Genomic DNA, 21325 nt, shown 5'->3' with positions numbered 1-21325 from the left:
GAGGTGGTGAAAAGAACAGAAATTATAGTCTACATAGTTCAACGCCACATTTGCACATTTGTCAGGCAGCACAAAATTACTGTTGCTTTTCAGTTGTTCATTCTCCATCTTGCTGACATTGTTTCAGAGTATGACAGGAAAAATAGTGTGACCATCATGAGCTACATTCACCTATATTACAGCATCTATGACTATTTAGGTTGTTGTATTACAGCAAGTCTTCAAAATATGTCTGGACTGTCTATGTGTTGTTTGTGAAAGAAGGGAGGGAGCTGCATTTCCATGTCATCCTGCTTTTGCAACACGGTATTAAAAAAATATATATTTTTTTTCCTTTGCATTCTAAAGAATTCCAAAGCTGAACTTTGATTTTTTTTTGCTCATTTATTCTTTAAGAGAAACTAAAATTAAACTATTTCTGGTTTCATGCCTGCAAAAGGTGACAGGACAGATTTTTCAAACGAAGTCATCTGGTGCAGTTGTAGAAAAACAGGAATTAAAGTATTGCATTATTTGTTCACTGACATTCCCAATTTATATACACAGAAGATCTGGCTTTGATATTTCAGACTTAATGAACACTGATGTTTATTTTTTCCTTAGAGTAAGCAAGGTATAAAGAAAATCTTCCTGTCCATGTTTCCACAGTGATAGTCCTCAGAACGAAAAATGTCATAAAGAATGCGTGTGATGTGGTTTCTCTTGAATTAGGAGGAGGGGAGAGAAATCTCAGATGTTCAGCAGAAATCAGATGTTCAAGGTATATTCACTGGGGCATGTAGCAGGGAAGAAGCCATGGCCTGATGATGTGATGGAGAAGAAGGACCTTCTGTTGGTGTTCATTGAGCAGTGGCCTCAGGTAGAATGCACTTCCATAGCTCAAGTGCTGAGGCCAGTGTCCTGCTCCATGATTCCCCATAGCATATGGGACAGAAGAAGGGTCCTCATGCAGTTCTGAAAATTTATGGGAGGTGGATTTGGGTGAGGAAGGAGGGGAGGAACTGGCAACTGGAGACTAAAGAAAATCACAATGTCTCAGCTCTGTACTACTTTTTTATGTGAGCCTCATCCAGTCTAAGAGATCAGCAGAAAAGTTACCCTTGCCTTTGATAGAAGAAGAATGAGACCACCTTTACAGATCTTGAACTTCAACTACTAAGTATTTGGCAAACAAAACATTAAATCAACTCAAGCAACAAAATTTGGCACAAGCTCAGAAAAAGTAGCATTAGGAGCAGGTTCAGAATAGAAGACACAAAGACTAGAAATGAGGTTTTGGCAGCCAGGGCTACAGTCTTGTTAGTAGTCTGATACTGATAAAGAGGGAGTCTTAAATTTTCCTCTCTATTTGCTTTATTTTATTGATTTATTATTTTTTTTTCATTACTTCTTGTTAAGGGAAGTGTGATGATCAGCTGCATAGGTTTGATGTGGATTATTTAAATAGCTTGCAGTAAGTCTCCTGTGAGGGCTGCCACACCTAGGAAGGCTTTCTGCTGGTGTTCATTAAGGAAATATGGAGCAAATTGGCTTGTTCTTTGTACTCAGAAGCAGCTAAATCTGGTTGTCTCATGCTGTTGGAAAACATTTTTACCTTTGCTTAGCAAGCACAGGAATGGTTGCTTGGGCCTTACTGAGAAGAATATGGGGATTTACAGTGAGAATTCTGAAACTTAGATTTTTGCTAGAAAGGAAAGGGATATTTTGGTTCTTTTTATTCTTTTGTAACTCATGGATAGCAGTTACCTGCTTATGCTGTATTTCTAGAAAGGAACATACATTTCAAAGGCTTACCATCCACATTAAAAGTCTGGTCCAAGGAAAGAAAGCTAGAAGGTAAGTTTTCTGCATCTCTTCTGTTACTCTGGTTCTCTTTCAAATGACCTTCAGGCAATAAGGCTGTTGAGAAAGATTCTATCAACTGTGAGAAAATGAAAAATAAGAAAGCCTAGTTCTTCAGGCAAAGAAGTGTCCACTATTTTCAGAAGTTAGTTGCATCTGATTGTTGTGATCCAGCTTCTCTAGTAAGAGCGTGATCTGTTTTTTCAATAGCAATATTAGAAAATGTAATTGGAGAGAGATTGCCCAGTCTGTTCTGTGTGTTTTAACTAGCATGTGCCTCTGGATTTTTTTATTTATTTATTTTGTGTTGCCAGTAGAATCTTTTTATTGTTAAAGTCAAGAACATCATGGAGTTACACACGTCCCCGAAGCACAGAATTTATACGAACAGATCAGAGTACACAATCAAGGTAACAGCAAAAGGAAGGTGTTTGAAAAGCTATTTGAAACCACTAATTATTATTTCAAAATTAACACTTGACCTTGCTGCCTTTTTGGAAAGAAATAGAGTGACTCAGTGTCTTGTCAGGTCAGCCAGTTCCCTGCCAGGCCTTCATGGTAGCCAGCCTAGTGGTTTGTAGGCTTTTTCTTAGGTCTAGATCCATGGTCCTTTCTTTCCATAAGTATCATCTTCCTTCTATATTAGAGGTAGGGTCTTTGTGCATGTATGTGACAGAGAAAAAAAAGACATCTCGTAGGTAAGCAAACAGTCATTATCCTCATTTTTGTAACTTCTGGAATCTGTTTGTGTAAAATGCTGCATTTCTGTGTAAGTATGAGGACACTGGAATGACCCCTCCTTTTGTGGGCTTCTTTTGAAGCCTTGCTTCCCTCACCAATTCCAGAAGTTCTTCTCTCATTCTTCAAAAGAGGGCAACACTTCTACAGAGGTATTTTCCAATTTTGATGTAAATTAAGGCTATAGCCCTTCAAAACACTATCACTACAATTACATTCTTGAATTAGTTCTGCTGAAGTCCCTTTGGGGTGAATAGATCTTGAAAAATTAGTTTCCTATTGCTCTTGGATGTTATCCCTTGATAAAATAAAGCTATTAATGAAGGGTAAATTACTCCTTTCTATAATTTTGGTTTGCTGTACTTAGAAGCATTTTCTTTTGATAGAGATCAGAAGTCTCTTGTTCATACTGATGGAATTCAATGAGAAATGTTAGATTGTAGTTGCATCACAGTGTGGGAGGAATTGTTTCATAATGGTGCTCATGCTGGGAGAGAACACCTAGAGCCAAGACAGAAAGAGAATCGTTCTCAGCATTATCCAGAAACATGGCAAATCTGTTAATAGTGTCTCAGTAAGTGGGTAGATCAGACTAAGTACAGAAGAGTTAACAAATTTGCTCCCATTTATGTGTAACTGGGAAGTCCTTTGAGTCAATCCATCCTCAGATCCTCCTGGATGTTCAAAAGAGCACAGACAAATGTTTTATCTCCTTTCAAAATATGCTGAGCTGTCTTCACTTCCTGTGTTCCACACTGTAGTCATTGTCATGTGGAGGAACTTGGCTCTGATTTATACCACCTATATATTGCTAGTTTCTTGTTCAACCTGTAACAGCAATACTTCCCTAACACTTGTATTTCCCTGTACTAAGGAAAGTCATCCCCATGAAAGTTCAATTCAGCATTTTGTGGAAAGAGCTCTGTGTGTGAGAAATGGTGTCTCCATGTAGAACAGCTATGTAAGATGAATTTTTTGAGCTCAGTCACACTCCCAGATTTCATTTTAAAACTCCCATTTATGGGCTTCTACTCATCAAATGCTCTGATGCACATAGAATCAAAGCATTAACATACGTGTTAGCTAAAGACAATATTTGAGATTACCTTTGACAAAGCTGGAAACAGCTGAAATCAGTGATGCTGCAGCTGTGTACGTTAGGTGTAAATGTGACCTGTAAACTCTTTGCGTCATTATTCAGTTTGGTTTACTGTCCTGGTGTTAATGATCAGCTGGTCCAACCTATGTGCATTCACTGAGAGTTGCTAAGCATTTCATCACTGCTCATGGTGGTCTGGCCCGGTACTGTCCCTCCAGCAGCTTGCTGCACTCTGCAGGCTGAGGAACAGTGTGCCTTGGCATTTTCCCAAATGCAAGTCATGCACAGCAGAGGGTTTAAAAATTCTGCCTGCAGGAAAAGAACTGTGATCCCCAAAATTAGCATCTGGCTCCAACAGTTATTGAGGTGGAACTGTTCCGAACCAGGATAAAATAGGGGAAAGTATCAAATTATGCTATGAAAATATGGCAAACATTTTGGCTGGAGCATCAGTTGTGGTTCTAATGTCTTTTGTGGTCCATATGTGCTTTCAGCACTGAGAATGCTAATGAAAACAGTGTGGGCAATGAAGCTGGACCTGGTGTACAATGCCTGAACACCATCTAACTTCTACATAAGCAAAATTTGAGAAATGAAACAGTGTGAAGCCTTTGTGTTGAACTTAAAAGCTAAATATTTATGTCTTAATTAATGCAAAAAATTGATTATATGACAGATTTTTTTTTTTTTTTTTGTCTATTGACTTGGTCAGCTACGGTTTGCCTTGGGAAGGAGAGGAAGTAACTTCTGCAAAACATAGGCTGCTAAGCACCACAGTGTAAACATGAAGTATCTATCACTGTCTTTCATGAGTGTATTAGTTGCTTGGCCAAAAAATTTGTCATAACCAACCTCTCTCTTGCCCTGACAAATTACCTTTTGAAATTAAATATGGTAATTTCACAGAATCATAGGATGATTTGGGTTGGAAGGGACCTTAAAGATCATCTAGTTCCAACCCTCCTGCATGGGCAGGGACACCTCACACTAGATGAGGTTGCTCAAAGCCCCATCCAGTCTAGCCGTGAAGACTTGGAGAGATGAGGCATCTATAACTTCACTGGGCAACCAGTTCCAGTGTCTCACCACCGTCATAGTGAAGCATTTCTTCCCAATGTCTAACCTAAATCTACACTCTTTCAGCTTATAACCATTGATGTTGGTTAGTAATATAAATAAGTAAATAATAACATTACCACTTCTCTTATCAGGGGTCATAATTTCCTGATATGTTTCCTGAGAATTTGTGAGTAATTAATACAGTGGAGAAATTTATGTAGAGAACAGTTATCTTCCAATTATTCATTCACTTGGCTGCAATATCTCTAGCCTGTTCATAAATTCAAGATATTTAACAGGAAATAATTTGCAACCAGGTGAGTTGGCTTGCCTGCATTCTTCTAGTCTCTGACATTTCAAATTCTTCTTGAGTGTTTCAGAAAGTCTTATGCAATTTTGTAATGCTTCATATAGTGTTTGATCATCAAGAAAGTGGGGACACTTTTGAATCCTAGAGCCTGTTTGCTTCTCATCTCTCTTAGGGAATACAGAGCTAGATACAAGAGAGACAATCGTCTATCTTCCTTTTCTCTGTTTCTGCAAATGTAAGTATCATCAGTGGTCAGAATGGAAAGTTAGACATCCTAATGTGGAGGCAAAGACAAGTTACTAAGGAATGTGTTAGTATGTCAATATGTGTCTGTATATGTTTGAGAATCTGCTAAGTGTCAGTCTGGTATGCTGTACAATATACATCTGTTTTGGTCTATGAATGTCTCCTAAATTCAAGGGAATGGATAATGCCATTAATCAGTTCATACAAATACTCTACAGTTGGAGAAGGTAAGGTGAATTGTTATAATTCAGTGCATTTGCATCTGTATCCTCTGAAGGTAGCTGAGGGTCTTTTTGACTGTACTAAAACAACAACAAAAAACCCCAACCCCATTAACAATATTACAATAAAGCCTAATCAGCCTTGATTCAATTTCAGCAGAAAATTGGACTGTGGTAGATAAATGTATCAATGAAGCAGAAATTTTGGCCATGGGTAAGAATTTGTCTTATTTGACCTGAATATATTTCATTTTAGACCAGACCCTTATGAAAATTACTGTTACTTTGAATGATCTCTTGGCAGAAGATGCAATCCTGACTTTACTTTTAGCTTCATGTGCCCAAAGCACTTAACTTACCTCTTTTTATATCTTACTTTCTACATTCTCTTGCCCAGTGATGCGCAAGGACTGGGGAGACCAACTGAGTAAATCTCTCCAGTGGACAGCTAAATTTGCAGCCAGGGAGAGTGAGGGGGTGAGGATCTCTCAAGGAATTATTCCGATAGTACATTTCTATGGTATATTGCCTGTTTCAAAATATAAAAGGTTCAAAATAAAGTTAGGTATGCAGAACCACACAGACTTTCCGTATCCTAGCAATTGTACTTTGGGACAGACTTTTAGCCAGCTTATTTGTCTGGTTATTAATATGGATCATTAGTACTCTGAAGAGTTCTTTTTAAACAATAGATGGTCTGAACCAATTTGCAGGAAGTTTGGCTTTTTGGTAGAAAGCCAAGGAATTAAACAGATTAAAAGGGTAGAATAAAACCCCTCCTAACTATAATGAAGCAACATATAGAGTTTATTCAGGCTGCAGTGCTGTGATTCTGCTACTGCCAATAACTGTTAGATTAAGTCCAATTATAATAATCAAAATAAATCTATAATATTTTCCTGTGTAATGAACTTTGCCTATCCAGTTTAATTAGTCTGGGGTATCAGTAAATTGCTTTTTTAAAAAAGTATATGTTAGCACTACAGCTTGCAGATACTTGCCCATTTTTCTCCTGGTAAAGTTCAAAAAAATGGCAGGCACTGTAAGGAGGAAGTTTCCCATTGAAGACATTGAGTGCCATCTGTAAGGCAACAATAGTGGCTGCGTGCTGTAAATAGAAGAAACCTTTAATTAAAAGCTTATTGAAAATTATTGTGTGTATCTATTATTTAAAAACATGCCCCGCATGTTGTCTCTGCACTTAACATTTCTTTGGTGGCCCCCTTAATACATTCCCTCTGCCCTCTGCAAGGCTGAGCAAATACTGTCCTTTTATGGCTGTACAAATTGAAATGCTGCATGTATAAAGTGTACATATATGCAAATATTTAAGAAGCCTTAGTCATTTCCATTTCTAAACAAAGGTAGTAGGAGCTGTCAAAACTTCTTTTAAAAATAACTGGTTCTTTTACATGTGAAGTAAACAGTACCCAAGATCAGATCAGTATGCTCTTGTGTGATATATACCTGACAGATCATGATCTAACTACACTTTAGATATATGAACTTTTAACCAAGATCAATAAAAAAATTTCCTTCTCCTTTGACAGTATTTGCACATTCTAAACAAAAATATAAAATAATCTAAAATACATAATAACCTAAAAAAACCCTAACTACATTTTTCCTTTTTTTTCCCCTCCTTTTCATCTGAAAAAGATGCAGGAAACAGGAGGTTTGTTTCTAAATTATCTTTGTGACAGAGGTTCTTTCCTACAGGAAAGATGGGGAGAGACTTTTCACCAGAGAGTTTAGTGATAGGACAAGGGGTAATTTTAAACTGAAAGAGGGTAGATTTAGGTTAGATAGCACAAATAAATTCTTCACATGAGGCATGTTTTTTTCAGTTCTCTGCTCAGTCAAAACAATATTAGAATGAAACAAGCCGTGATACCAGGTGGAAAATGAAATGTTGCGTGTTTCAAAGTAGTTAATTTAACAAGTTCATTAAAGAATGAAAATAATTTGATTATATACAAGGTTAACCAAATAAAAAATGCTCATAGCTGTATTTTCATGGCTTTTATTGCATTTAGTAAGTGTAGAAAGGGAGCATAAAAGAGACCGGAAGGACTCACCGCAGAATACATAACCATCTTTTGCTGGTGTAAAGGCTTTCTAGCATTTGAGATATGCTTTAGAATAGTTTTTAAAATAATACCTGAAAGAAAATGGGGAAGCAATGACAATGAAAAGGGTACTTATAGTGTTGACATCTCTATCTCTTATTACTGTTTGAACATGATCTGTCTACAAGCACACCAGATTTATTCCATTTGCTTTATAGGTAATTTGTGCAGAGTGGCCTGGTTAGTTCTGACACTACCGTTTATATGAGCAGTGGATATATTTTGCTTCTGTGTACAATCTTTAGGGGATCCCTAACAGCATCAACAGCTTCAAACACTGCATTCAGAGCTGCTCTGTGCCAACAGAACAGTGCATGAAGAGAACAGTAATGAATACTACCTTCTTTCGTACTTCCCAGTTTCCAGAGAGCATATACTTTAGACTCTGGGCCTTTTTAAATTATGTGGTTGTCTATATTTTATTATTGTTAACTGCTGAAAAAATGTAAGATAAAGTATATAGATTAAATCAAGGGTTGTGCTCATATGCCAGCATAAGGTTGGAATCTCAACGAATTAAAATCCTAAAATGAGAACTATACATGCTAGTGGAATGAGACATATGTGTTGTCTTCAGCTACTGGTACATTTTTTTAGTAGCATTTGTTAACAAAGCAAGAGAGGAGGTTTGAGCTTTGTGCTTAGTTTTGTAAGGGTGCGCTCCAAAAAGGCAAGCAAATTAATCCTTGCTTATATGTGATTTGTCTTTGTAGCTCACAGCCTGACTGCACAGTCTCCATATAAAACAAAAGTGAGGCCCAAAGAACCTGGATGAACAGAGGAGAATACATGATTAAAAAGGTATAAATTATTTAAAAATGTCTACTATTTAGTGATTGGAATAAAGTTGAGAAGCAGTTTAATGCTCATGTTTTAGTCTCAGTAATGGAATATGAAGACTGTTAGGCAAAAAAGTTACCATCCTAGAGATTATTACAAAAAATACTTTGTTAGGTAAGTTAAGTATGGTAGCTTACATTTGATGTCGATTTTATTCAGTTCAGGAAGAATCTGCGTAATACTTTGAATTCCTTATACAGTGTAGCCAAAATTATACCTCCTTTATAGTGCTGGAACAGGATATTCATGATTCATATCCTCACCATCTCTCTTACCATTAATCAAAGTCTTTCAGTGCTGGTCACAGATACCCATATCGTGGCTTCTCTTATGGTTCTGCTATGGAATCAGTAGCGATGTTTATTATATACCCTTATTTCTTTCCCATTCTACTCTTGGTTTTAAATGGGGTAAGAATTTGGCTTACCTCCCTGCAACCGTGATTTTTGTATTCGTTTGTGGAACCCGAATTCCGCCTGCAATAACAATTCTGAGAGCTTTATCAGCTTGGTCCTGACACCATGAGTAGCCCAAACAGGTAAAGTGTAATTGTTAATATCCTACAGTGAAGAAAGAAAACACAGTGATTTTTCTTACCGATTCCTACTGCTAACTGTTTTTTGTTCTGGCACAAAATGCTTGTCAGAACAAATTCTGAATGTTTCACTCAAGTAACATTTTCTTTTTATGATAAAATAATGACAGTATTTTGCATTTAGACAGCTGTAGAATTCTTATTTATAGCATCACACTGTTTAATACAAATTTGAAGGGCAGTGTTCAATACTAAGAGGAAATATAATGATAATTATTTTAAAAGCAACTGGCATTATTTATGCCAATTTCTAAAGCAGTTGTCAGGTGCAAAAAATTAATTCTCTGACTCTTTCTTTTTCAGTGATCCACTGGGATATATCCTGAGTTCTTTACTGAAACAACTCGTGTATGGATGTCATGATTTTAAGGGCTGTCAGGTCTGAGATATGAGATCCAGAGATTTGATGTAATGGAGTATAAGGTATTTGTATAGGGATTAGATGTATAGCTGGAAATCATACCAAATTATTCCAGATTTATTGGATACTGATGCAGTTCTCAAGCTAAAGTAGAATGGATTACTCTTTCCTTAGGGATGCAGCCCAAGATATATTAATGGTCACAACTGTGAGAAGGAGAGATGCCCAAAACTCCTGATTTGCAGCACCCTGAATTCCCATTTAAATGGGCTGTGTATCTTCCCTTGAGTCCAGTGTAACCTCTGGGAGTGTGAGCCATCGAACTGAGCTCACCAGGAGTGTTGTAACAAGGAGTCCCAAGGAAAGTGTCAACTACTTAAAGGATTTGTTGAAACAAGTGAAACAATAGAGTATGCTAGGTTAAACCAGCTCAGGTCACGATGTATCAGTTTCTCTTTTAACAAATGTGATTTATACAAATTGGCTAGTTACATGATTGTTAGACAGTGCTGTAGGCGAGCAAGCACCTCAGTCTCCAGATTACCTGACAGTCAGATGAGGCTTATCCCATAATAACAAATACAGAGAGATGCATGTTACTGTAGTTTCATTAATTGTATTTAGGAAAAATATGTTAAAAAAAAGCTCTCTTTGTATCCTTCAAGGGATGGGAGTGGCTATATTGGCAGATGTCTTATTGATACCCCCAGGAGCTGAGTAGTATGAAAGAACAAAGCTCAAAATCTGACACCAGAAGGAAAAAAAAAAAACAACTACTGGTTTGATCTTACAGCATTTAGCTAGATCCTTGAAGGGAGCTGTCAACTTTTCACATTCCTCTGCAGACACAGGTTTCTCAGTATGATATCACAACTGATATAAAAAGTTGTGGTCCTGAGCTGTTCTGCATTTTGAAAATAAGGAAGGGTGACCTCATTGAATGAGGTGTCCCCACAAGTTAACCTTTCATTTAACTTAAGACCCTGGCTAACATTCTATGCAAGACTGCTTTGACCAAAAATTTGAGCTTTGCAGAAACTGCATGACAGTGGTAAACTCATTAGCATCACACCCAATTTGTTGTGTGTGTTTCACAAACATATTGTTTGTGAAACAAACATGTTGTTTGTGAAACACACTTTTACATTTCCTCAGTTTTCTAGGGGATATGTCAGTAATGATGACCCATTTATCACTAATATTTGAGTTTAAAAATATTTGTGCATTAAAGCATTTGTAGTGAATATTGCCTGCAACAATACATTTTTAGCACAAGACACTACAATTTTTTCTTGCTTCAGCTAACTCCAGCCTTTAAGGTGGCATGAAGTGGGGCTTGTTGCTAAATTAAGGGCACTCAGACTTTTTTCAAATCCCAGTCAGAGGTGCCAGACTGTGGGGTGCAGATACCCATGACAGTTGGGCAGTACAGTAGTCCTTTTATTATTAAATCCATGCTTCTTTGTAATGTGCCTGGTTCCTTTGCTAAGAACAGGCTACCAAACTTGCCCAAATAGCCATTTGTTTCATTCCAGTGGCTACTGAATTCCTGAAAATACTCTGACCACTACTGTCCATATGCAAATAATAACCTCTCATGCTGGTACAATTTGCATAAAATCTTTATGGGAGGATGCTTATGTTTCTTTGACAACAACATATTTTATTCCTGTGTATCTCTGTGATGAGGTTTGGAGGAGTAACAAGACAATTTTATCCACAGGTATGCTTTTGCCTAATTGCCCACATGGAATCACTGATGGAATATCAGATTTGGTAGGCCATTGCTTTGTGTCCCTTATAGCAATGGAAGACCCACAGCAGCCTCACACAGTCAAGGCATCTTTATGGGATTTTCAGTTGCAACTTTGATGATAGGTGAGGTTTTCTGGGGAATGGGTTGAAAATAGTCTGTGGATGAAAAAAGTTTGGAAGCACAGACCTACCATCTTTTGATGTCTGACAAACAATAGAAATAAGAGCTAAAATCACTTCTGAGGAAGTCTAAGTATTTCTGTTGGACCATGGGAATTTTCTTTATATTATTTACCTCATATTGTAAAGTGTCAGAGAGTTTCCAAATTCTTTCAGTGTTCAACTTCTTCAGTGGGTATCCTGTATGAGAGGCTAAAAACTTCAAAAATGGCTGAAATACAAAAAAGTAAAGCTGTCTATAGTATGCAGGGCCTTTTTTACATAAATTCTACACACTGCCATACTAGTACATAGTAATTTTTAGAAACAAGATAGTCTTTGCACTTAAGCAATGAACCATTGCCTAGTGGTAAGAGAGTTTAGCCTATTTATGTAGACAATGTTGGTGATCTGAGTTCAGATTTGAAGTATGGTGACCATTTATGCATGGTGGAAATGTTTAGAAGGGGGTAGAGGGGACACAGATGTGTGAGGAAGTCTGGCAGAAATTCTAAAAGGATTTAAAGGAAGTGTGATGAACAGAATTATTCTGGTGTTGGTACTGAGCAGAAAGGAGGTATGATCTAGGTTTGATAAAACTGGGAATTATTATTCACTTGTATGTAATACCCAGATGCAAAGTGACAGCTGGATGGTTGAGCTCAGTGGTTAGAGATTATAGAAAAAACAGGTGACTTTGATAGTGTTATTTTGAATAAACCCTTGGTTGTTGTTGATACAGGAGATCTGCTGTTTTGGGATTTGTAATGGGAATTCCCTGGGACTCAGTACAGTCACCAGAGGAGGTGCTTGTTTTTATTTGGCCAGGTTGGATGAGGCCTTGTGCAACCTGGTCTAGTGGGAGGTGTCCCTGCTCAGAGCAGGGAGGTTGGAACATGATGATCTTTAAGGTCCCTTCCAACCCAAACCATTCTGTGATTCTAGGATAAGAAGGTTGCAGCAGAGTAGCAACTTATTACACACTCATGGCAAAGATTTTGATGGTGGAGGAAGAAAGAAAAGGCTACCTTACAGAGGTAAGAACAAAATGTGAGCACCCAAATGAAGACTTTGGGTGTGAAACATGAACAGGTACTTGAGGAAAGCACTGAGGCTGTTATAGAAAATCTGGGCAATTGAGCTACAAATGTTTTGTGGTGGAAGAGGAATCTGAACTAGCAGAGAGTTATATAGGCGGAGTTTGAGGAGTTCCTTAGCGTAGGAGTAAACAGAGAGAGGTGTTGAAGTGATTTGAAAGGTATTAGTACTGATCTGATCTGAGTTTTGTTTTGTCTGCTCTCCTAGAAAGTAGGTGGACTGTCCTTTTGCAAGGTACTCAATAATTTATCTTTTTCTATTACTTACAATTTTTTATTTATGTGAATAGCCCAGTCCAGCTGGATCTATAATGTTGCAGTTGTTTTTTGGGTATGTTGTCTACATCCACAGTGAAGATTGGAGATCTGCAAGGTGCGAATTGACTACCAATTTTAAAAACCAGCCTGTTAAATAATGTTGACAGAGGTGGTACGTTTAAAATAGATTTCCAGAACTGAAAATACTTTACCCTGTACTGCTTGAATTGCCTTTGAAAATCCCTGGTTGCAAAGGTTTCTCTCAGAAGCTCATTGTATTTTGGGCAGTGTGAGAAAGGTAAATACAGCAACTGAAAATAAAATTGTAAAACATCAGTTACACAAGGTGCTTCTTGTTCTGCATTTCAATATACCCTGGAAGGATTGTTTTTCTGATTGGCTTCACTAGTTAGGACAAGCTGAAAAATAATTGGAGAATGTAGTTTTCAAGGATATTCATCTTCAGAAGTGCAAAAGTCATACTGGTGACTACTTACAAAGCAATCTTTAAATGTTCAGAGGAGTAATAGCTGCAGTAGTTCAAAGTTAAGTGATTCATTTACACAAGGTGAAGTTTGTCCCTTGACAAAAGACTAACACAAGCCCTCATGAATTGCTTTGTGCTTGGCTTCCCCAGGAATTATTTCACTCCTAGTGTTCAGTCTCTCTTTAAACACACCCTTTTGCAGCAAATTATGAAGCAGCAGCTGGACTGCAATAGGAGTCTTTGTGCATACTCAGCTGTACCAAGCGAACTTACCACAGCTTCATTTAGTTCAGCTAAATGTAGAAACTCACAAAGTTTCTGTATTTCAGGTTTTTTTCATTAATTCAAGATGTACAAAGGTTAAAGGTTACATATGACTGGGATAGCTTAATCTTTTCATTCACTTATCTAAGCTAAACTGCATGTATTCTTGCTTGAAGTTTTTTGTATTAGATTTTAAACAGAAGTTAAAACAAAATTTGACACTGAGATATTCGTAGTGTTTTTCCCTAATATACTTTTTTGTTTGTTTTTGTTTTGTTTTGTTATTTTTTTTTCAGTAATAAAGCTCTATCTATACAGTCCCACAGTTGAAAGAACTATAAAAAGAACTTGAGAGTCCTGAAAGAATAATTAGCTTGGACAGCTTCACAGCAGTTCATTGATCTTTTTAGAAATATAATCTATCTATTCCAGAAGGTAAGAAAGTATTTCTCAATTATAATCATAAATTCATGAACATGCGTGCCTTTACCACTAAAAGGTGGACACTTAATTTGGGTAGTAGGACATATGTGGTCTCAAGCTTAGCCTGTATATGTAGTAAAGACAAGCTGAGTTAAAACACAAATAATTGAAAAAAGGATGAAGAATGTGTATCTGTTCATGACTTTATGATTTTTTCGAATAAAAATACTTCCTCCCCTGGATGTGATTGTGCAGCACCTGCCTGCATGATTTTGCTGTGGTGGTGACACTGGCCAGGTATCCTTGACTGTTTGCTAAGGTATAAATATCTTTGAAAGTGCCAGAAGCAGCTCCTGACTCTATGCCAGGCTGGTTGCCTGAGCAGGAAGACAAGTGCCTCTATATCCTCTGTCTTCATGCTCTCATCACCCCAAGATGAGAACCATTGATCCATGTTCCTGTTTAACCTGTTTCCCTTGTCACATTACCACAGGCTGTATTAGCTAGACTTTTAAGTCCACACAATTTATCTTGCATCATATGTGCAGACCTCTTCTCCCAAACTGGGACCCATACCGTACACTCTTGATTTTTCCTAGTTTTTTACCATAGGTTTTGCACTTATGTGGAACTCCAGCTTCACTCAAGTGCTCAGCTTTCCTCTCTGCAACAAGTGTATGCAGGCTACAGAACTTCTATCCACACAGTTCCTTAGAGCTCCAAGGTGAGGAGGTGAGGAAGTGGGATGAATAAATACATTGCCCTATGAAATCATGCTCTTATGGCTCTGAGTCCTCCTTCTTTTTCCCTTTTAGTTTTTCCACCAACTCTCAAAGTGCATGCAGTGACCTTCAAAGTACATGAAAACAATTCTCACTGCAATGAAAATCCCAGAATAATTATTTTGTCTTTCCATTGGCTACAGACTAAGAAATGTTGAAGCACTAGTAAGAATAGATTTGCTTCCTCTTCTCACACAAAGACAGTCATGTTTGTGATAAGTTCAGGACTGATCTACCTCTATAGTGGTTTACTCACAATATAGGTTCATTCTTTTTATCTATACCAAGGACTTACATTTTTCTTCCTTTTATTTTAACTCCAGGTCTCAGATTTGTAAGTCCATTCCTGTGCAAAATCTTGACAGTATTTCTACTCAGCTTATTAGTCCTTTCTGCACAATGCTTGTAACCTAATGTACTTTTCATTGCCTTTACCATACCCTTGATCCTGCCCCTTCATCTCATATCCCAAGTATTTTACTAATGATTAAGGGAAGCCAAATGTCTCTAGTTTATACTCACATTATCATGTGACAGTGGCACCGTGTGTACTGGAATTGGCTGCCAGAGGATTCTAGGGTTCCAAATCTGGCCCTGTGTCAGTGGATACAGACCAGCAAGACTGGCCTGAGCACTCATAAGTGTATGATCACAGTCGGTGCTTTGAACATAAATCTGAAGGGGAAAAAAAAGGAAAACATTTTGGAAGGTTATTTCTCCTGTTTGTTTTTTTATTTTTTCTCTTGGTAGGAAAGAAGAGAGCTAGTACTGTGCTGGGGTAGATGGCATTGGAGTGGGATGTGGAAGGACTGTGAGAAAGAGTGAGTCTGGAAGAGGGGCTTGAAATCAAATTTTGGTGGACAAGGGAGCTGCAACATGGTAGCAGTTCCCTTAAAAGTTCTAGTGAAATGCTTAAGACCGACTCCATTTGACTATCTAGACTTTAAAACATCGTGCATGCACTGAACAGCTGGACTCTAAATGAAATCTAAGCTGTATCTGCACCCCATATGGAAGTGTAGAATTGGAGATACCTGACATAGATACTCTGCCATACAACAGTGAGCCATCTGAACCTGATATAAAACCTAAAAAACCTTTCACATGGTTTTCAGATAACCATCAGCCTGCATAGAAGTTGCATTTCAGGGATGCTTTGAAATTGTGTTGAATTCAACGGGTATTAAATTATCTCCAACCACACCAAGTTCAGACTCTCGTGCTTTCAGGAAGTCCCATTAAACAACCATGAAAAACATCCCCCCTTCCCAGATCCAGTACTTGCCTCACACTGTTTGTATGCAATACTCAGGAAATACGAGTATCTCCTCCGCATGTACTGGCCAAGCTCATACTGTTGCTGTATGCCAAGCTGTGGGAGTAACAGAATAGTGTAAGAGGATCAAGAAGTATGCTATGCATCCATTCCTACAACCAAAAAATGAAGTAGTATTTCATATTATTTTCATAAAGACGTTTTTCCTTTCTAAAGTGGAGGAAAGAAGACAAGAGAAAAAAAAAAAAGCAGTAAAGTTGCTACATTTACGTGGGTTGTGTGCTGTCGGTTTGTGGGGTGTGTGGTTGTGGGGCTTCTTTTGTTGTTGTTTATTCAGGTGGGTTGTGTTTTTCCCTTCACCCCAGACCCTAGTTGGACTAGGTGATCTTAGAGGTCTTTTCCAACTGTGACAATTCTGTGATTCAATATTAGATCTATCTGCCTAATAGATGTAGTTTTGCATTTTGCTCCATGGAAAGCTATGTCTATGTTTATCCAAGCTAGTAAGACTGGCTGAGGGACAGGGTGACTTAAAGAAAGCATAGAGATGTCCCAACACTCTCTGTCTAGTTTCTGCTCTATTGCTGCCTCACAGCTAATTAACTGGGAGTGCAGACAGAGCAACCACCTGTCCATGAAGACACATCAGGGATATGAATCCCATAGAATATCAGCAGTGATTCCAAAGGGAGGCTACAGTTTTAGCTTCAGCATGATCTTATTTTTCAGGAAGACAAAATCTGGAAGAGAAGACTTCAAGTAAAAGTCCTTGTAAGCCTTCATGGTTAATTATTCGACAGCCTGAAACATTTGATTCTTGCTTCTTCCCTGACTATGTCCCACTTTCAACCACTGGATCTTTTTACACTTTTGAATGACACGTTTTTTGCCATCACAGATCTTATTTCCAGTAAAATGATAATAAGATGCAATCAAATCACTTAATCTCTGTGTCAAACTAAATAGATGACAATTCCCTCCTCTCACAACACAATGGGCTTTCCAGCCTCAGTATTTTAGTAGCTCTTTGCTGAACATTCTTCAATTCACCAACATAATTTTGTAAACACGTGACATGAGAATCACATGCAATGTTCCTATAATGATCTCAATATTGTCATCTTTTTCCTTGTACCTGGTGTTTCCTGCCCTAAATTGAAATATATTCAACTTTGCTCATGTAATCGTTACTCTGCAATGGCATCCCTAACTGCAGTGATTACTCAGTGCTTCCTAAAGTCCTTTTCAAAGTCATAGGATATTTCTGGTTGAAAGAGACCTCAGAAAGTCTCTAGTGCAACCTCCTGTTCAAAGCAGAGTCAGCCATGAGGTCAGACCAACCTACTCAGGGCTTTAACCAGAGTTCTAGACGTGGCCCACAGTATTTGTATGTCATCACCTCTTTTTATTGCTGGAATTGTGCATCCAGAGTTTCCTAGGGGATATGCTTGGTCTCGGCTTCTGCCCCAACTTGTCTAATATGTGTTTTAAAACCCTGACACCTGGATCTTGAAGCCTTCCATGGACTTAAACAAGCAGGCAGGTAATGCTGAACTTGCATAGTGTGTTTATGGAATGACTGAGTCATAGCTGAGTTAAGGCATAGGAAGCTGGTCTATTACTCCTGTGTCTTCAAGGGAGCTGACAGGAGAGGAAAAAGGCCTGACCTTCCATGCACAAGAACCATTTTTCTGGGACATCCAGACTTTTGGCACATCCAGACAACTTCAGTGAATCTGCCTGGGTTGCAGAATCCTGGGCAAGTAACTAGTGGATTTTCCCATGCAAACAACGTATCTTGGGGAAAAAGGAATGAAGCTCAGACATAGTTGAGTAGTGCTGGTGGGAACAGAGCAGAAGTAGGGTGAAAACCACTTAGTACCCACACATTCCATTAGAGCCTGATAGTGCAGGAGTTAACCCTCAGCTCCATTCACAAGAGAAGGCAGCTGATACTAATTACAGTTAATGCTGAAACACAGCTGGACTCTGCAGTTGCCTTAGCTGGTCCTAGTTGCTACCATCAACTGATACTTCTGTGCAAGATGAACGCTGCTGATCCTATCAATGCCTGCACTAAAGTACCTGAGCTTTAAATCACCTTTCCCTGGTATAGCATGAGAGGAATTTCTGCTAGTACTGATCTGAGGAGTTCATGAGCTGGGAAATACTCCTACTCAGCAGGCTGGGCTGTGAGCACTTTTACTACTTTATGCTACTGATGGTTAAAGCTTCATGTTTGGTCTCAGGTGAACTGTGCTGATCACCAGTATCTTGCTCCTCCCAGAAGACCCTGGACTGCAGTCAGATGGATCCACACATGCTGCTGCTGGATGAGAACAGGCTGACTTCATCTCATGTGAAATCAGTGGCTGCTCATACCGGTAACTTCCTGGTAAGTTCTTTGACTGTCCTTTTGGAGAGCTCTGTATGGCAACTTAATACAGGCTTTCTCTGAGTGAACATGAAGTTCCAGAAAACAGGTATCAACAGACCACATTCTGATATTTCTGTATGCCCAGGTAAGCAAACACACCTTGGTAAGCTGTCCATATCCCTGCTGCCTTGCAACTTCTTTGTGTTTGTTGGTTGGAAAAAACTCCTGTGGGGTATGATCACCATGGCGAAACACCTGATAAAACAAATGGAATTATTTTCATGTTACTGGGCTTTTTGTTTTGTGTATAGTTAGTACAGTCACAAGGAATATGCAGTGATACTGAGTACTGTATCTGACAGATGCTAAATATATTCATGGTGCTTTTCTTGGGTCTAGGTAGGTGCAATACCTGTTTGGTTTATTTAGACAAATGTGAGTCTTCTTTTTTCCTAGGATTTGAAAAGTAATTAGGTCAAAAAAATTTTTGCAAGTTATAAAACCCATAAAATATCTTAATATTTTTAGAAAGGTTTTATATATGTTAGGAGGCATAGACCACAAAATTAAATAAACAGGAAGCAAAGAGAAGCATTTAAGTAATTTTCCAGAAATATTAGAACTTTAATGTTCTGGTAGGACTAACTAGGAATTCAGAGGGAAAAAAAAACAACCACAAAACTAATGCTCTAGATATAGTTTCTGTGACTGACTGCTGTGAAGCACTCTTCTTGGCAGAAATTAGCCTTAAAAAGCTACATGCTGACTTTCTCATCACAAGAGGTGATGAAAGTGTAATCTAATATCTAAATATAGACTACACTGTTACTCTGAAAACAATGAACCAATCCTGGAATTTCACTTCAAATGAAAAGTACATCTATAAAGATATAACAAGATTTTTCATTCCTACAATGAATTCTTACAGTGTCCAGCATAGTTCCTGTAGACGTGTCATACCATTTTAAAATTTTACCACCAGATTTTTTTTTTTTATTTCTTAATCCAAGTATGAAGAAAAAAAAGCAGATACTGCAGCACAAAAACTACATAAGTGATTTACAATCATATGTAGTATTCAGAACAAAATTCAGGCTCCTGCAAACAAATGGTACATCATGGTCATCGCAAATAGCATTAGTTTCACAGAGCTGGTTCTATGTTGTTTATTCAATGCCATTATACACTTGTTTGGTTCTCACATAATGAAATTTGTGTTGCTTGTTAATCCAATGGAACCAGTGACAAATCAAAACTCTTCCATGGCAAAGAGGATTTTTACAAACAGTTAAAATGTAGTTTAAAAAATTTCTTTTACAATTTTAAAAAAGAATCCTATGTGATTCCTGTTAGTGCTATAAAAAAAGCACATTATCAATCTAGAAAGTTAAGTTCATCCAGGACTGCAGAAAGGAGACACAATTATAAACTCTTATTTAAAACTGAGGTTTTGTTGTGGGTTTTTTTACAATGCAATAGTGAATTTTGAATATGCAGGAAACTATTCTTCACAAGGTGCCCCCTACCCCATAGCCCAGAGTACAAGAAGAGCAGTAAGTGACAGGTTTTGAAGAAATCCCATTTGCCCATAAACTATCTACTTACTATGGACACAAACTTCAGTTTTCTTTTTGCTGTGGTTTGGTGAAGAAAGATGCAGAAGAGGCAGAACGTGAAACACAAACTCCAAATTCCACAAACCAGCTGCCTTGCTCTCATCCTGAGAGTAGCTTTCAGCACACCAGGGTCCCTTGCTGGATGTGGTGATACAGTAGATATGAGGCTAAGAAGGGAGGAGCCAGTTGTGAGCAGTGAAGTCCCAAAGTGGGCTGTTATCTTCCCTTCTTCTCCCTTTTCTTTTTTTTTTTTTTTTTGCTTCTTGGGTTAGTCCTTCTCAGGGGATTCGTGAAATGAAAAATGTATTTTGCATTTGTACTCAATTTCTGTGTCCCATGTATAACATGAGGTGGAATCTCTGAGCCCTCTTCCTGCCCCTGGTACTTGCAAGGCAGGTGAATGTAAAGAACTAGAAATTGTCTTATATTATTGAAGCTAGAATGTAGTATGGGTCAGTCAGACTTCTCCAGTTTAATAATGCTGCAGATATGCTGTTTCTTGCTGTATGCAAAAGAGCTGGTAAGCATTCTCATTCCTAGTGCTCTGAGCACCCTGAAAGCTAGAAGAAGCAGTGCTGACAACTGTGTTTTTTATAAAGGATCCCTGGAATTTTCCCTGGATTTGGATGTGGTCTATAGGAGGAATAAACAGCAGAAGGTTTTGTTGCACAGGAGCAGGGATAAGCCCAAATTCACTGCAAAAGATAAAGATACATGAACTTTTCATCTGTATAGTAGATTGACTACATCTCTGGTGGCAAAGTATGTGCCACTGTTTACTAGAGGTAGCCCCCATGTTTTCATAATGTTAGGTGATTTTTTTATTTTCAAATTTATCTTGCTGCAAACACTCATTGTAACAGCATGCATAAATCAAGAGTTGTTTCTGTCACTTCCCCAGTATATTTTAAATAAAGAAAAAAATCTAGCTCAGAGACAGTGTTGCAAGAGACAGGATTGATCTTACAAGCTTATTGGTCTATGTTCAGTCCCATTCACATCTGTCAGACCTAAAGAGATTCCTCTGTAAAACAGTCAGACATCAGACTTTCTTTGTGCATGATGGTTCATCTGTTCTGCTTTTGTGCCTGACAAGTCTAACACACTCATGCAGAAACAGAAAAATATGGCAAGCTGCCCATGGTGGAAAAAATTGTTTGGATGTTGTTGTGTTTGTTGTGGTTTTGTTTGGTTGGTTTTTTTTGTTTTAAATGAGGTACCTCACAACCTGTTCATTTTCCTGCCTCCACTGGCTGTCAAAAATCTCCTTGAAGAAACTGTGTTTTACTGCTTCTAGAGGACATGACATCAGACACCACTCCTAAAATACACCTCTCTGCAAGGTGAGGCTTTTAATTAGACCAGCTGGTGTAGCTGAGAAAAAATAGGTA

General features: G+C 38.1%; 1 protein-coding gene across 1 annotated transcript; it reads right to left on the bottom strand.

Moving 5' to 3' along the window:
- Positions 1-3062: 3062 nt before the first annotated feature.
- Positions 3063-20037, bottom strand: LOC127381056 (prostatic acid phosphatase-like). The gene is made up of 11 exons (XM_051610850.1): positions 19924-20037; positions 18478-18573; positions 15951-16037; positions 15188-15340; positions 12922-13020; positions 11491-11586; positions 8912-9044; positions 7594-7676; positions 6517-6623; positions 5875-6044; positions 3063-3081 (listed from the first exon to the last, which is right to left on the bottom strand). Exons 1-10 carry the CDS (start codon positions 20035-20037, stop codon positions 5888-5890), a joined length of 1125 nt encoding a protein of 374 aa, XP_051466810.1. The 3' UTR covers positions 3063-3081; positions 5875-5887.
- Between the last annotated feature and the right edge of the window lie 1288 nt (positions 20038-21325).

Source organism: Apus apus, chromosome 2 (genome assembly GCF_020740795.1).
Source record: "Apus apus isolate bApuApu2 chromosome 2, bApuApu2.pri.cur, whole genome shotgun sequence".
Classification (NCBI taxonomy): Eukaryota; Metazoa; Chordata; class Aves; order Apodiformes; family Apodidae; genus Apus; species Apus apus.
The sequence above is the reverse complement of the archived record's forward strand: the minus strand, read 5'-3'. Positions and strand labels throughout refer to the sequence as shown.

Excerpts from the sequence above, each read along its gene's own strand:
- LOC127381056 (XM_051610850.1), bottom strand. The coding sequence starts at position 20,037 with ATGAGAGCAAGGCAGCTGGTTTGTGGAATTTGGAGTTTGTGTTTCACG. Across the intron at positions 9,045-11,490 it reads CTGACACTTTACAATATGAG|GATATTAACAATTACACTTT; the intron begins GTAAATAATATA and ends TCTTCACTGTAG. Across the intron at positions 6,045-6,516 it reads CTTTACCAGGAGAAAAATGG|GCAATATACCATAGAAATGT; the intron begins GCAAGTATCTGC and ends ATTTTGAAACAG.